The sequence below is a fragment of the Aythya marila genome (genome assembly GCF_965140915.1).
Source record: "Aythya marila genome assembly, chromosome: 12".
Taxonomy (NCBI): domain Eukaryota; kingdom Metazoa; phylum Chordata; class Aves; order Anseriformes; family Anatidae; genus Aythya; species Aythya marila.
In genome coordinates this window covers 15,175,585-15,191,375 of record NC_139053.1, presented here as the reverse complement: position 1 = coordinate 15,191,375, position 15,791 = coordinate 15,175,585, and the positions used below count along the sequence as shown (strand labels likewise).

Sequence of the window (15,791 nt, the reverse complement as noted above, 5' to 3'; positions counted from 1 at the left end):
TAAACAGGCTATTTATTAAAATATTTTCACGTAACAGTTTCAAATTGAAATGGTTCTGGCATTTGCTGAGTAATTTAGATGTTATGTAAATGTGAACAGCACAGGGTTTTTCATTGTTACGTTATTCATTGTCATGTGCCTCCTCCCTGCAGTTTATTCCTATTTCCAGCAGATGTCTTAAGCGCCCTAGGAATGATTAGAATAGGTCCGATTTTGTGTTGCTTATCCATCACAGCAAAAGAGAAAAGACCAGGTTTTCCTCTCTCTGCTAAATACTCAGGGTAAATCCATTGTGTTGCAAGGCTTTACACCAGTGTCACCCAGCAGAGGCTCAGACTCAGACTTGTGAGGTTGCAGCTGTGTGCCATCGTTCCTTCCCTCTCACACATGTGGGGAAATCAAGAAGCGGTGAGAGCTGCTGTTTTATGGCTTTACCAAAGCCCATGCTCTCCCTTGCTCAACAGACTTGCATGTTCCTGTGGGGTGACCCCTTTCTGGTAACAGGGAAGTTCTAATGAGCTAAATCCACACTTAAGGCAACAGTTTTGCTGGATTAAGGCCAACAGCCCTTGTTCTTTCTCTGATAATTAATGGCAAAATAGTCAGGGATCATCTCTCCACACAGTGGCAAAGTGATGCCAGGTCACCACACCTGGAAATGTGTAAGTGAGTCTGGGAACAGAAAAAAAGGCAGCAATATTTGTGAAGCTCTAGATCTGAGCTAGTCTGACCACAGCTGTAAGTGCAGAGGAGTGGCTGTATTCTCTGGGCAGGGATTTTTCATTTTGTACTTCATGCTTGTTCCAGAAGCTCCATAAAACCAGTATGAACCAGTACTGTGTCCTCAAGATCATTGGGTTGGCAATGCATATAGTGTATTTTAATATGGAGAATCGAGTAAGGATGAAAAAAAGATTTTTTCCCCCCACACCAAATAAGTTACTACATGGAAATAAATATTACTCCCTGAATTTTTAATACTGCAGCTACAACTAGGTTCATTTAGAGGACCAATCAGCTTGATGATGTCCCTATCAAAGCCAGTTGTAAAACTCCTACGAGATTCCAGTTTGAGCTGAATTTACCATCTTAATGGGAATAAGGAAGGAAGCTTGCAATAATTATCCTTTTATTACCCTGTTTTGCTTGATGATTAGCAAACAGAACACTGTGTAATAACTTTATACATTGCTGTCATGCTGAACAAAATGCAGATCAAAAATCTCATATGAATTGTATTATGTGTGCTTTATTAAATTAACCTACAATGCCAGGGAATGTGCTGCAAGCGAGACAATATTGAAATGAAGCTAACATTTAATATGTGAACTGTAAGAATTGTTTAGAGCAGTATCATTCAGCACAGCCAGCAGCATCTAGTATGTGTAGGTGAGCAGTTGCAGATTAATCATCCAGGTGAGACCTTAAAGATGGTTCCTTCTGTACTTCTGTTGCATGCCTGTGGGACAGACCAATCTGACAGTCTCAGAGTACAGCTTCTCTCTAGTGACACACCACATAAACACACCGTTGATGTAAGGGTCCAACATCACTTGGCAGTCAGACTTTATTATGGCATTAACTTTTACAGCCCCATATGCAACATCATTTCCCATCTGATCCTCAGATGGAGTAATAGCAGTTTCATCCAGGAGGTAAGGATGAGACAGAAGGGCTGGATCTGCAGTCTTGTATGAAACAGGGCACTGCTTGTCAGAAAAACCTGGGTTCAGGGATTCGGGTTGCTCCTTTTCCCTGTAATGTCCTACCAGAGGTGGTTATTCGGATATATGTAGAGAGAATAATCAGGAAAACAGTAGAAAATGTTTATAATGGTCAATGTTTATAGCTGATTCATGTTCTGAACTATCCTATTTGTTGAGAAAGAGCAAGGAAAATTTAGATTATTGTCTCTCAACTGCTTATATTTCTATGGGGCTTTGCTGGCAGGGTCTCAGCTGAGGGTATGCAGTGTAATTCTGTGCATCTCCTTTGCCTTGGTATGATTTGAGACAGAGCTTTTAACCATGGAGGCAAAACTTCCATCTCAGCTGCTACGTTTAACCAAGATTCCTTCAGTAAATGGAGAAATAAATCCTGGAGAATGATAAGTCTTTAAACCAAATAGCAGTAATATAGCATTGGACAAGTCATTTAATTTCATTTTTCCTGTCTACAATAGAAATGGCCCAGGAACTCAAATGTACTGCTGACAGGATGCTTTTATAAGACCAGTGAGGTACTTGATGAGTCACCAGACACTTGGTTTGATTTCTCTGTTTTTTTCTCCTTTTTTTTTTTTTTTTTTACAGAAGGAAAAAAAACGTCCTAATATAAAATGCAGCCAATAGAAAGAAAAAACAGCAGCAGAGAAACACAGAAATAATTTGCCAAAGCAAACTGACATAGAAAGGAAAAACACTTCACTTATCTCTGTTCTGTGCTAGCAACAAAAGGAATGTTTTCTCCTAGTGGCCTCTGGAAAACAACACAGATCCAATACGTCCTTCAGGCCACACACTGCCTGTATCATCAGTAGACACCCCAGTCACCATTCAGCTAGCTTCAGCCACCAGCCTTTATAAATATTTTTTGATTATTAGATCATCTCCTGGACAGCCTAAAGGTCAGCCAGTTCAGGGAAAGTACAAAAAGCCTTACTATAAATAATGCACCTGGCATTATCTGCAGTCTCACTCTGTTCTTCCCGGGCAGCTAAGATGCTGCACCATTTACCGCCACACGATACAGCGAAACACATCTCGCCATGTGGGAGATGTATTTACAAAGATTACCCAGCAGAAGAGCACAAAATGATTTGTACTGGAACCTGCAGCTTATCATGAAAATGATGTTTGGCAGGGACTCAGCTAGTGTCTGGCAGAACATAGCCCATCTCCAGTTCTGGCCCCTACAGAGGCAGAGCTGCCTCCAGCAGGGCCGTAGGAGTGGGAGCTGCTTGATTGCAGCCGTCCTTGGGCCCAGGAGCAGCACAGAGCCCTGGACCAATAGGCATGGGAGCGTAGGGGAGATGAGGGCATGGGGGGTGTGCTTCACAGGTGCAGCTCTAAAAGCAAATCCGCACACACCCCCCACCATCACCTCCTGTTTCCCAACCCCTCGGCCTTCACAGGAGAACAGTTTTTCCTCTGCTCTCTCTCCTAGCTCTGTTATTCTTTCAGGCTAATTGTAGCATCTCAGCGTGGACACTAAGCAAGAAGAAAAAGCTCCTCCAGACAGGTTAAAGCCCTCCTAATCTCTGAAGGAAGGCAAGCAGGCCCCCACCCCTGCAGGCTCCCACTCAGCCACACCACAACACTCTCCCCCTTCTTACAGCTTCCTAAACTAACAAGTGCCGGTGGCATCTCTTAGCCTACACGTTTAATCCCAGGGTGCTCAGGCAGCAATTTTGTGGGGCTGCAGGGAGATGAGTGATGTCTGCACTTGGTGTTAAAACATCACGGGTGCTCACAAACTGCAGGATTAAAGACTCTTCCTTTGCCTTTTCACGTTCTGTTTTCTTTCAATCAGTTTTCAGGATTTTACCAACAACTGTGAAGACTGTACCTTTCTATATGAAAGCTGATTTCCCATGTTGGCAGGTGTTTGAGTTTTTAAGAGAAATGCCAATCACTATGAAAGCTGGGGAGGCTTGTTTCTGGCCTTCTTTCCTCATCTTGCCCAGAGTGCCTGGGGGAAGAGAAGAAAGGTTCCTGTAGGTAAAGGGTTAATTACCCCTGTTAAGTCCACTAGGATTTTGTCTGTCATTCCGTGGGGGTGACACAGTGTTCTTCAGGAAGTAAAAAATTACTTTTCCTGAGGCACTACCTCAAGAACAACTGTCGAGTGGTGCAGGGCCTCCAGAAGCTTCACAGAGAAGGCTGGGACCTCCCATGAAAACACAGGTACAAGGCAGGGGCTGTTAGAGCAGCTTCAAGGAGGACAGGGACTTAAGTAACAGCAGCGTTGTTGGCAGGCAGCTCTTTACATGGTAAAAACCAGCAGCTTTTGTGCCTTCCCCTTTTCAGCTTTGTGCAGGCGGTAGTGCAACAGCCCAGCTTACCTCCCTTCCCTTGCCTGTGCTGATGGCAAACCTGTGTGTCTTTATACAATGGCAGGAGCTAAACTGAGCTCTGACCACTTTAAGGTGGTACCAATTCTTTCTCAGCCCTCTCTCCTTAACCAGGGATGCAAAGTAGCTACTGGAATATAAAGTTACTCTTACCAGAGGGAAGTCTGAACTGCTTAGCAGGCTGTTAGGTTTCCTGAAAAATGTTTTTGATGAATGAAAGAGGGCAGGAATCAGACTGGATGAAGAAAGTGTTCATTTTTATAACCCTGGGAACTAGTGGAGAAAGTGCTGAATGTTTGACAAACAGCTTCTTCTTCATCATCCTTAGATAATATGGATGTGGTCTTTAAACACTGCTGAAGGAGTTTAAGCATCCTTAGAAGAGAAATATAATCACCACAAATATATATTAATCACATCAGGCATATGGTTAATAGATGTAAAACATACAAATAAATCAACAGATAGTATTCTGCAAATTCTACTCATTTGTTACTCCTGAGCAGAGCTGTACATGATTAATTCTCTTCCTACATTTATCCTCTAATTGTGTATTATCTGCACTGTGTTCACACCTTCCAGTTACTGAACAGTATCCTGGTGGTGAGGTGACCAATCACAGCATTGTTAGAAATGGCAGTGACTGAGCCAGAGTTCAGAAAACCGTGCCATTTGCTGCATAAGTGTTTGACAGAGAGAGCCCAGGTAGACACAAAAGGAATGGTTTAGTTAGGATCAGCTGAAGGCAATCAATCAGCGCGACAGCTCCGTCTGAGGAGATAAAGCTACATTTGCATTTATTTTCTAACCTGTTCTCTCAAAGGAAAACATTAAGATGTCTGCCTAGGTGTTAAAAATTGCTTGGAAAAGAGATGCCTTGATGCAGATATCAGTTACAGGGTGTTGATTGTTTCAGCTCTTCTTGTAGTGAAACAAAACACTTGCTCACACCAAGGGACTCAGGGGTGGCAGAGGGACACTCCCACATGGTTCTGTAGGAGCCCAAGCTGTTGTGCTGTGTGTGCTGGAAGTCACATCCATACTAGGGGAATATGTTTTGGCAAAACCCACCAGGATTAATGACTAAGCTCACAGCAAATGAGCGAAGCACGAAAAGAGGGAATGAGGTGAGGACCTGGGATACTCAGCATACTAAGATGATTTTTTGTATTTTCTCTGGCCAGATGCCATGCAAAGTCTGCATCCCTGCTGGCCTGGTAGCAGCCTCTGTGTGTATGACAATCTTGTATAGACAGCCCAGAGGAAAAGCTGGTAAAAGGCAGAGCTTTGTTAGTAATCACAGAGAGTTTGCAAAAGGCTGTTTGCTTTCAGCTTTATTCTGATGCTATGATTAGGGATGCACTGATCATTATTTGCTTATTAAGGCTGGAAAACAGAGGGCAGAAATTTATTCTGCTCCTCTTCTCAATCAGCATCTTTTCATGCGTGCTTTTAGATTTAGAAATGCCTTTTTTATAGGGCAGATCCAGTAACAACTGAAGTGAGATTTTCCAGGGATATAGGCTTTAGAACAAGTCTGGCATGACAGGAATTAGCCAAAGCTAACATTTTCTCTTTGTTCAGATATTAAACTGAAGTTCATTGAACCATTTCTTCCTTTCATGCAGGGAGATCTCTAAAGACGTACTCAAGTATAAGCTTCAGATTACCTGTAAGGTATGGTAACCATAACCAGTTCTCTGAAAGAAACAGTGTAAGAACTGTCTTCAGGAGAGGTAATATTAGATCCCATGTGAATTGAACCACCTCCTTGCAGCCCTGAGTTAAGTAAGTTCAATACCCAGGGATAGCAGGATTTTAGATTCATGTCCTTGTGCTTTCTATCAGCTCATTTGGTGGAGGCTGTCTGGATCTGGTGTTTAAGATTATTTCCTTAGGGAACCTTGACTTCTACAAGGAACTTTCACTCTGAGAATAACTTGTGTATTCCAGCCTTATCCCAGTGCAATCTGAGTGTAAAAATTCTGGATATTAGTTTTTACCCCTATCAAAATAATACTCTTCACTGAACACTTCATGAATGGTGCCTATATAATGTTTTGAAGTTTTTAGATTGTAACATTTAACATTTTGTACTAAATTGTTAATGTTCTGTAAAGTAGCACACTCAGCCATTTTAATAACCTTGATGTACTCTGTAATAAAGAAAAATAAATCTCTGTTTATCCCTCAGTGACCAAAACAGAAAATGAGACCTCAGATTTTCCTCTTAACCAATTCCAAGTCAGTTCCCTAATGTGAACACTGTATTATAATAAAACATGTAAGCCATGGATAATGCTATGCTCAATATTTTATTTATATTTTTATGTAAACATAATTTGCTTTGTAGGCACAATATAACAAAAGCTCTAAAGCAACAAATACAGTTAAACAGTGTTTCAGTTCACTTCAATCAGGCTTAAGTTAAAGAGAAGCTTTCACAGTTCCTTTAAGGCAAATTGAGAAATACGTTGTTTCACTTGAAGAAACTATCCAATTGTCTTAGAATTTTTTAACAGTGTTAGTAGTAAACACGAACCTTCATTTCTCTTGCAATAAGACTCGTTCAGTAACAACAGTCTCACCATCATTTTGTATAGCATGCCCTCTACCACTTCAAACCTGTTTGTGGTATTCTAGTATTTAGGGCTCATGGGCCAAATTCTGCTAGCTTCCAGAACAAGTACCTGAAAACTTTCCATTCATTTCAGTAGTAACATTCATATACACCCTATTAACACCAGGAAAACACAGAGTAGAGTTTAGCTTAGTGATTGCAATACTAATCTGTGTAGTGCTTAGGTAGATCTCAAAGTACTCCTTTGTACTCACTGCAATTACCTGACATTCTGCTGATCAGAAAATGGCCCTAAAATTGGAATGAATTAGCATGAAGAGTATTTTTGCCTTGCTAACAAAACCAGAAAGAAATAGCCAAAATGATTCCATTTGATTGTTGTCCCTATGATGTCTGTGGCCATGACCACCCATCTCTATATATCTTGAAGGGAAATTTAACTGTAGAGCCAACCATACTGTGGTTTATAACAGAAGAATGGATTTGCTATTCTGCTTGCCCTACTAATTTAAGGCCTTGAGAATGCCACTTTACTGCCAGCTCAAAGGTCACCAGCAATATTGCTCACTTTGGCGTCAAATCAAAGCTCCTAGTTATGTTAAGGTTTGTTGCAGGACAACATCATTACACTAACTACAAAACAAAATTGGGCATGTTTCCTACTGTTGTCAGCTTATGAATTGTGAAAACTTAATGGCCTTTCTTAAAAGCTCAATTGGCAATCCCAAAACATGGAAAACTCTCACTGAATATATATATTTTCTGTGTGTAGAGTTCCTGTTTGGGTCTGATATGGCACTGGAAGTGTAGATAAGTCTAACATGAAAAGAAAATCAACTATAATGAAGTTTTGCATCAACATCTATAGAAATCCCTTTGTTGTTGTTTTTAACTAATATCTCAACAAAAGCTTTTTTGACATTTTTCTCCACAGTTATTTCTTCTTGTTATTTTTGAATTTGTTTAACTCAAGGGAAACTTATTCAGAATGACCGTTCTGCACAATTATCTAGTATTAGAACAGCAACTTCATGAGCACAGTGTAAGGAGATGGACATTAATACTCAGGCAGCAAATATTAAACAAACAAAAAACAAAACAGAACCAGAGAGAGTCCCCTAAAACCACATATAAAAGTCATCCAGACTCACAATTCCTGTCACATTGAGAAACGTCTGAGAAGCTCTCCAACTTCTCTTTTCTATATTATTTTTAAACTTCTATCACTATTAGATACTTGTAGATTTAGGTGAACAACTAGCCATGCCTGGAGAAATACTTAGTTTTGCTAAAAATACATTAATTCAAAGATACATGGAATTATACAAGGTCTATGGTATTCTTTTAGCATTTCTACTAAAGGTGGTTGCAGTCATTTTAAAATAATTATTTTAACAAGACCATTGAGGACCTGAGTAGCTGCTGCTTAGATAGGTGAAAGACAAAGAAAAATATTTACTTTTGTCATGTATAGACATAGTTTCCACTAGTGGGAGGTAGATAGACTAGCTGGTCTTTGAACGCTTGATCCTTCAAATAATCACAAACATAACTGTACATATGGAGCAGAGCTTTTAATGGAATTATTCACCTAGATAAAGTTACCCTGTGTGTAATTTCTGATGGAATTAAGGTGTACAAGTAATTTTTTAAAGGGTTAATTGCTGTAAGAGTTCAGCTCTAGCTCGACAGTTGATCAATACACACTGATTTCAGAGTAATAAACTCTGCCAATAAATTTCTTCCCACATACTGAAGAGTGATCCTTACTGATAGGATTTAGAAATGTAATTGAAAAATATTCTGGATTTTAAACACAGATGAGTCAGTGTGTCCTAAGCAGAAGATGTTGTTGAACTGTCAGTAACAATGCTAATTGTTCAGGGTCTAAAAAGAGCGGTTCCCTGACCTTTCTTTGCCTAGAACATATGGGGCGATAACTCAGGAGATCAACAGAAAAGCAAGGTAGCTGGCACTTTGAATGAAGTGTTTACTGCTGCTGACGATTAGCATGATTATACAATACTAATTAAAGTCTCTCAATTAATGATTTCTTGCACGATTTCAGATTCCACAATTCTAAATGAGGTATTTTTGAAAATGAAGATCAGATTGCTTATAAGATGAGGAAGCATGACAAAGGAAAATAACCTCATCTTTTTTTTTTTTTTTTGCAACTTTTATCTGTGGTTCATAAAAGGAAAACTATTTTAACACTGAAAATCCACAAACTTAAAATCCTCTCTCCATTTAGAAGAATTTTCCAGACAGCAAATGGGGGATTTCTGTTGTTACTGTGGTTGTTAACTGGCAAAAAAAAACAACACCTGCCCCCTTCAAATAACTTTATGCAAAGTGTTGGAATCTGCATGAGAAAGATGCCCATCTAAAATTACACAGTAAATTAATGAGGCTTTTAAACTGAAACAAAATTTCATGGGACTCCTACAGGGAAAGTGGGTATTACACAGGAATGTTATAATACTGCACTGGATGAGAATGGCACTTGAGTTCAAAACAACAATGATCAACAGCTCATAGCTCAGCTGACTGCAGACAAATACAACACACACTGTACTACAGCATTTGTTCACTGATGCACAGAATAGATTTCCCAGTCTTGTTCCCTTCCACTTAAACAATCTTTCTGCTTCCATCACCTCTGGCTGCTACTGGATGAATGGCATGCGCTCTTTATTCTCATTGTCCCCTTCATGGTCTTCTTCCTCTTCTCCAGCCTCACTCGTCTCTGTGCTGTCATTGGCCATCTGAAGGATGAAAGATGAAGAAAATCAGAGCATCTATCACATTACTTTATCTAGTCTTATTTCAGTTTGATTCACCTGAAAAGGTGACTTTAAAAATGAAAGCAGACAGGGATGCAACAATAAAACAAACTTTCTGTCTGGGAAAACTTTTTTTTGCACTATATTGCTTTCAGCTAAAATGTTAAACTGTTACCTCATGGATTACAGCTATATTATGTAACCAAAGCTGGTTTTTAGGACAATTGCAGAAGTGAACTTTGATCTGCATACTTGTAGCAAAATAGTATTAAGGCTTTCAGAAAGAATATTCTACTGTGTAGGAAGTCCACAAAATGCATGGAACCCCTGTTTTGCAAATTCTTCTGCATTTGCTCTTCCAGAAATAGGTAATATGGTTCTTTAATGAAGCTCATGGATAGGATCCAGTCCCACATGAGGCATGGTGTCATGAAAACTAAGAGAGCGACTGCTTAATACAAAAAATAATGACAAACTTTAAGGCAAAGGATATGCCTTAAAATGGGAGAATATACCAATCTACTGACAGAGCGCATAGCTTGGATACATGAGTGAGGAGAAACTGCATTTCCTTATTTGATTGAAGATGCCTGTACAAATGGTAGACAACTGCAGAAATTAGTAGTTCATGACAGCACTTAAGGAGAACATCATATTTTTTATATGAGAGTATCTATTAAAAGCTGTAAAGGTGCAAGACTCTCTTGTACTTCACCTCATCAGTTTGACTTTTATCTGGTGGTACAAGAAGAGTCTGGTTTACTGGAGAGGTGATGGTTATACACTGACATTATCTCTTAGGACACAAGAAGATTCTTGTATTACCCTACAACTATTTCACAACCATTAAATTTATTTTTTAATGAGAAATGCAGTCAAATTGTACCTTCCCTGTTTCAGTACTACTAGCCTTTGCTGGAAATAAAAATAAAAATCTCAAAGACAACCTGATTTTAATAGAAAAAAAAAGCAATGCTCTGAACTTACCCATATCTTTAATTAACACCCTTTCATGGGAGTGTAACAGATTTGTTCTCACCTTCTAGCCAATGGCTATTGTGAATGTACAATAATAAGAGAACAGATGGAATGAATGTATTACTGTTGTGTTAGGGATTATCTTTACAGTTTTAAGATGCAACTCAGCCACAAAATAATGCCTAACTTCCATATGTGAGGTCCCCAAAGCCTCCCTTTTCCTTGCAGGGATCTTGTAGGGGATTTGGGGCCAATTTCAGAGTAAAAGTGAGCAAGAGCTTAACTGTAACTCCAGGTTCTTTTCTGTTCTTTCAAAACAGGAGATATTTCAGGTCTGAAAGCAAACTTCATACTTCAGTGTCCATTTGAAGACAATTTTTCATTACCTTTTTTACTGTTTTTTTTCTACATCATGAGCCAAGACTTAGGCGTGGGCATGTCTTTCGTTCACAATAGCTCTCTGTAATATTTCACTAACATGTCAAACGCTCCAAAAGCAGTGGAACAGAGCTCCATCACAACTATCCCACTTCAGAACACTTCCAAAAGAAAGTGTTTAGATATTATACTTCATAGATTGTCAGAGAAGTAAAAGAAATTCCTACCAAAGGTATTGCCTGACTTTTGTATGGTAATCAGAAAGCACTTCTATGTTTATACACCAAAGTAATATTGATCGTGTCTTTTTCTGTTCCATCCACTTTTTAAGACAGGAATTTTGTATTTCATGAAATGTGTATTTGTTTTCTGTCACAGGGACAAAAATAGATGTGGCAGTTTTATCCTGATTTAAGACTTGCAGACACTTTTTCAGTGAGGCAGACAGCCATACTGCATAGAAAATTAACAGCTGGGACTGGAAGAATTACGACTGTGTTTTATCTTGAGTTAAAAATATAAATTATTATTATTGGTTCTATTTAGAATTTAGAAGAAAACATTACACAAAAAAAAATCGTGAAGGGTATTTCTCCAAAGGTCATTACCACACTTCACCTGGTGTGACTGTATGCCATGTAAGTAGTGCTTTGCACTCACCAGGGGAGTGGGTGCTTTCTCCACGTCCAGAATTAGTTTTCCTATATTACCTCGGTCATGGATTCTCTGCATAGCCTCCTTCACCTGAAAGAAAGATAAGCTATTGATAATTTACAGGCACACATTGATCGAAAAGACTGAATTCTGTTCTTCCAAAAAGAGAATGTTAAAGGCACGTAATGAGCAATGCCACTCAATCAGCTGCTTTAACAAAATTAATATACGGTTTTTAATGAATTTTTAAAGCTTGATTTCTGTATTGTGTTTGCCAATATGGGATGCAGGTCTTAATGGTAGTTCCTGAATAATGTAGTGTGAGCACAATGGTATTGTAATACAAAAGCTGAGGTACACAGAAATAGAAGCTCAGGGAGTTAATCTTTACAGGGTTTGGTTAGATTCATTTGTTTTTTCTTTGCATAATATTTGTGAAGAAATTTTACTTTCACTGAAAATATAAAATGTTTTTTCTAATTGACCTGGGATGGCCAATTAGTATCTTCTGTCTTCCTATAGAGAGAATGGCATGTCCAGGCAGCGGCTGTGATTAATGAAATACTTTGGTTATAATTGCATTAAGTCTGTATTTCTTACCTTTTTTTCCTGCCCACTATTTTTTTTTTAAAAAAAAAGTAGTGTCTTACCAATACCACTAGACATTTAACAGCTGGCAGCAATTAGCACATGCAAGAAAGGAACAAAAACTTCTTTTTACTAATGCTCTGGAGAGGAACCTATTTTTACATGGGAAGTTTTAGAACTCATGGGGGCTCAGTGTTGATGAACTGAAATTGTGTGTGTGTTTCTCACTATCATGGTGGGAAACCTCAGGAATTGAAAATGTACACATAAAGGCTTGTTTCATATCCTCATCACATAATTTTTTGCTGGCATAACAGGGTATGTTGAGACAAGAAAGAGTTTTATGTTAATAGGATCTGCCATCTGTGACATAGTTTTATTGAATATTTTAAGAATAATGGCATAAAAGTTTGAAAAACATGCTGACTTGGGAACATGTGGGTCTCACAATATATTTAAAAGCTTGAACTGGGGTCCAGGCACCCAAAATCATTATCAAATGTCCAATACAGAAAGTGGTATGAGATGTTTAAAGATACTAAGCAAATATGGCTTTCAAGTTTCAATTAAATTTAATGGATGCTGGGCACAAAATGTCTTTACCATCTGTCAGCCTTATTTTAAAAGCTGGCTGCAGTGAACTCAATATTATAACCTTAATTTTGCCAAGTGGTTCACTCAATTAGTAAATAGCAGACTTAAAAAGATCTGCTAGAACAAAAGAAAAATTGCGCTAAAAAAAAAAAAGACTTTCTGACTTAGGCAATAATTGCAAATTAACCTGAGAGAACCCCGTCCTATGAATCCTACTGGATAGAAGGTTGACCTCTGAATGTATACCACAACAATAACTTTTATTAAGTTATGTTACCACATAAACAATTCCTAATTATCCTACTATCCTATAAGAATTGTTCTGCAATATGGACAATATTCTTTCAAGAATATCCAAAAGAAACTCTGAAGCTATATATATATCAAGCTTTTAGGAGTGTACAGCATGGCACAAATAACCCTCACAGATGAGACAAAACTGGAGAAATCGGCAAATACATTTGCCCATCTTTGAAATTTATTACCATGACATCATGTAGAAAGCAAAGCATGCAACGTTATTTTAATCTCTACCATATCACAGTTAGCAAGGCAAATCTCAGAAAATGTGCTTTCCCTGCATTTTTCACATGCACAGTATCAAGTTTAAGACTCTGGAGAAAGGTTCAGTTGTTTCCAGAACACTCGTAAGTAGCTTGCAAATGCAAACAGCAGGCAGAGGAAAAGGGAACAATAAGATTTTTAACCATAATAGTGACTATAAGATCCAGATGAAACTATTAAAATATTTAAAAGGTTGAAGAGCTGATACAACATCTGTATACTTTAGCATCATTTGCAACTCTCTTACCCTGTTAGTCAAATTTTGTACTAGTGCAACACCATGAGCTATTTCATAAATGAGTCATTTTTCTGTTTTAAAGATTATGGCTGCTAACAGTCCACTTACTCAACCAAGATTTTAAGTACTTGTTTCCCCAATGTGCCTGAATATTAAAACCATTCCCTCTTCCACTATAGAGAAGAGAGAACATAAAAAAACCTTCTTTACTAAGCAAGTATGGTTGCTTATGGTTTAAGTTGTTCTACTTAGACTATAAAATCATTTGCTTTTCCATGTGAACATTTAAGAGCTCAGTATAGTCTGCCTTTCCTGGAGTGTGGTACGAAGCTTGGGCTAAGTCTGTGTCTGAGTGTTTGTCCGTTACCCATGAGGAAGGTGGATCACCCCTGCACTTAGGAAAATACTCCGGGTTTAATCAGTAGCACAGTGAGGCATGTGGTAGCCCTGAAATTTAATGGAAATTCACTAAAGTGACTGAGGTTTACTTCAAAAAAGGTATGCCTTCCAGTAGCAAGGATCAAAAAGGCTTCCTTCTTCTTAAAAAAGTGTGTCAGTGTGTCCCTACATTACTTTTCACCAATTGTTCTATATTGGTTGATATTTACATTTGTCTGTTCAAATCAAAGTAAATGAATCAGACTTTTTCTAAATCACAGAATCACAGAATGGTTGAGGTTTGAAGGGACTGGATGAGTTAATTCAATTTCTTCTTATGCAGTATCATCAGCAGAGGACTCAGATTGGAAATAGTGCAAGGGAATGCTTACAAATTTAAAGAGTATCCATTGGAATAAAGGACAAAAATTCTATTGTCCAATGAGTGTAACTCAGTCCTTATAGCGTTTGTGTCTAAACTAATGCTGAACTACAGATTTAAGACTTGAGAGGCACCAACTACACACAATATATATCATAGAGCTCTGCACTGAAATCAGAACTGTTTTTACACATTAGTGGACAATTGGAAAATGCTTCCAACTTTGTGTTATTTATGTATGTAAAGAAAGTTGGCAAACCTATCACTGAAAAACAAAAAAAAAACCATAATGCTGCACAGCCATACACTGTTCCATGAATCAAACATAAACCCTCCTAGGCAGTAGTAGAGGAAAATGATTAATAGCAAAGGAGAAGTAAAAGGAATCCCAAGTTTGCCTTTTCCCTCAAATGCACTTTTGCATCAATACTACTTTAGGTTGACATATTGTTTTTTTAAACATTCTCTAGAGCAGAATTAGCTTTCACTATCTGTTCAGTCTAATGGAAAATAATAATAAACACAGGAATAGGAATTTTCTAACCCAGTTGGAAATAATTTGCATTTGCTTTAGGGAATATCCTTTTATAATTGAAGAAACAATTTTGAAAAAGTGTGTTTCTCCCATCCCTTTCAGCTAAACAAATGGCATGGCCGTGGATATGTTATTATATAACCTCATTCGGGTATTTTTCAGCAATGACGATAAATCTGGAAATTAAGACCTACGCAATAATGAGGTCATCTGTAATACAAAAAAAAAACAGCCTAGACAGACTAAACTAATGTACCTCGAGGTCCTTTGCAAGACATGCTTACCATGCCCTGTAAGAAAATTCAAAATTCCCATTTGCCATTAAACTCCTCATGTGCTGCATGCTTTCTGAGTTCTATGAACCATCCTTCTGCTCCTTACTCATACGATTCTGCTGGACCCAGTATATACAGAATATACAGTATATAGAGCTTAACTGGGAATGTACAGAACCATTGCATTGTGTTAGCATTATAGGCAATTGAGCAGCTTTCCCATTTCTTAGAAAATTTTAATCTATTAACACATACCTGCACGTTTAAAGAGATGTTATGCTACCAATGCCCAAACCGAATTCTTCAGAGAAGTCTTGATACAAACACAGGATAAAAATGACAAAGCTGGCAAAGAGAGCCGGCTGTGACAAAGCCAATTCATGTATATTTTCCTGAGGGGATATTATGGCTGGGATCTCAGAGCTTCTCTTGGATTAGAGCCATTTCTGTCCAACTGTATTGTGTACCACACTGAGAAGAGCAACAATTACTGCCAACAGACCTTGGTAGAAGAGGAAGGGCAGAAATGCCTTCATGTGACTGCTCAGAGAATGTTCTACATACAATCCATTTGCAAATTTGGCTCTATCCAGCTCTGTAGTATAAATTCTATCAACATTTTTAGTGAAGTTATACATTTATTTTAGGAAAACAAAACTGAGAATTGAAAGACACTGAAGTAGAAGAATGGATATTCTTTTAACTCCTTGAGGTTTAGCCCAGCTTATTGCTCAAACTGCCATCTACAGGATCACAGTTTCATCTTTGCAGGCTTCTTCCTTAACCTT

At 38.3% G+C, this 15,791-nt stretch overlaps 1 protein-coding gene across 1 annotated transcript in view; it reads right to left on the bottom strand.

The window, feature by feature from the left end:
- Positions 1-6,401: 6,401 nt before the first annotated feature.
- VAT1L (vesicle amine transport 1 like) overlaps positions 6,402-15,791 on the bottom strand; it is a 61,322-nt gene continuing 51,932 nt past the window's right edge. Inside the window, exons 8-9 of the mRNA XM_082769724.1 lie at positions 11,456-11,539; positions 6,402-9,421 (exon numbers count right to left, since the gene is read on the bottom strand). Coding sequence (XP_082625850.1) covers positions 9,323-9,421; positions 11,456-11,539 — 183 coding nt within the window. The 3' untranslated portion in view covers positions 6,402-9,322. The remainder of the gene's footprint in view (positions 9,422-11,455; positions 11,540-15,791) is intronic.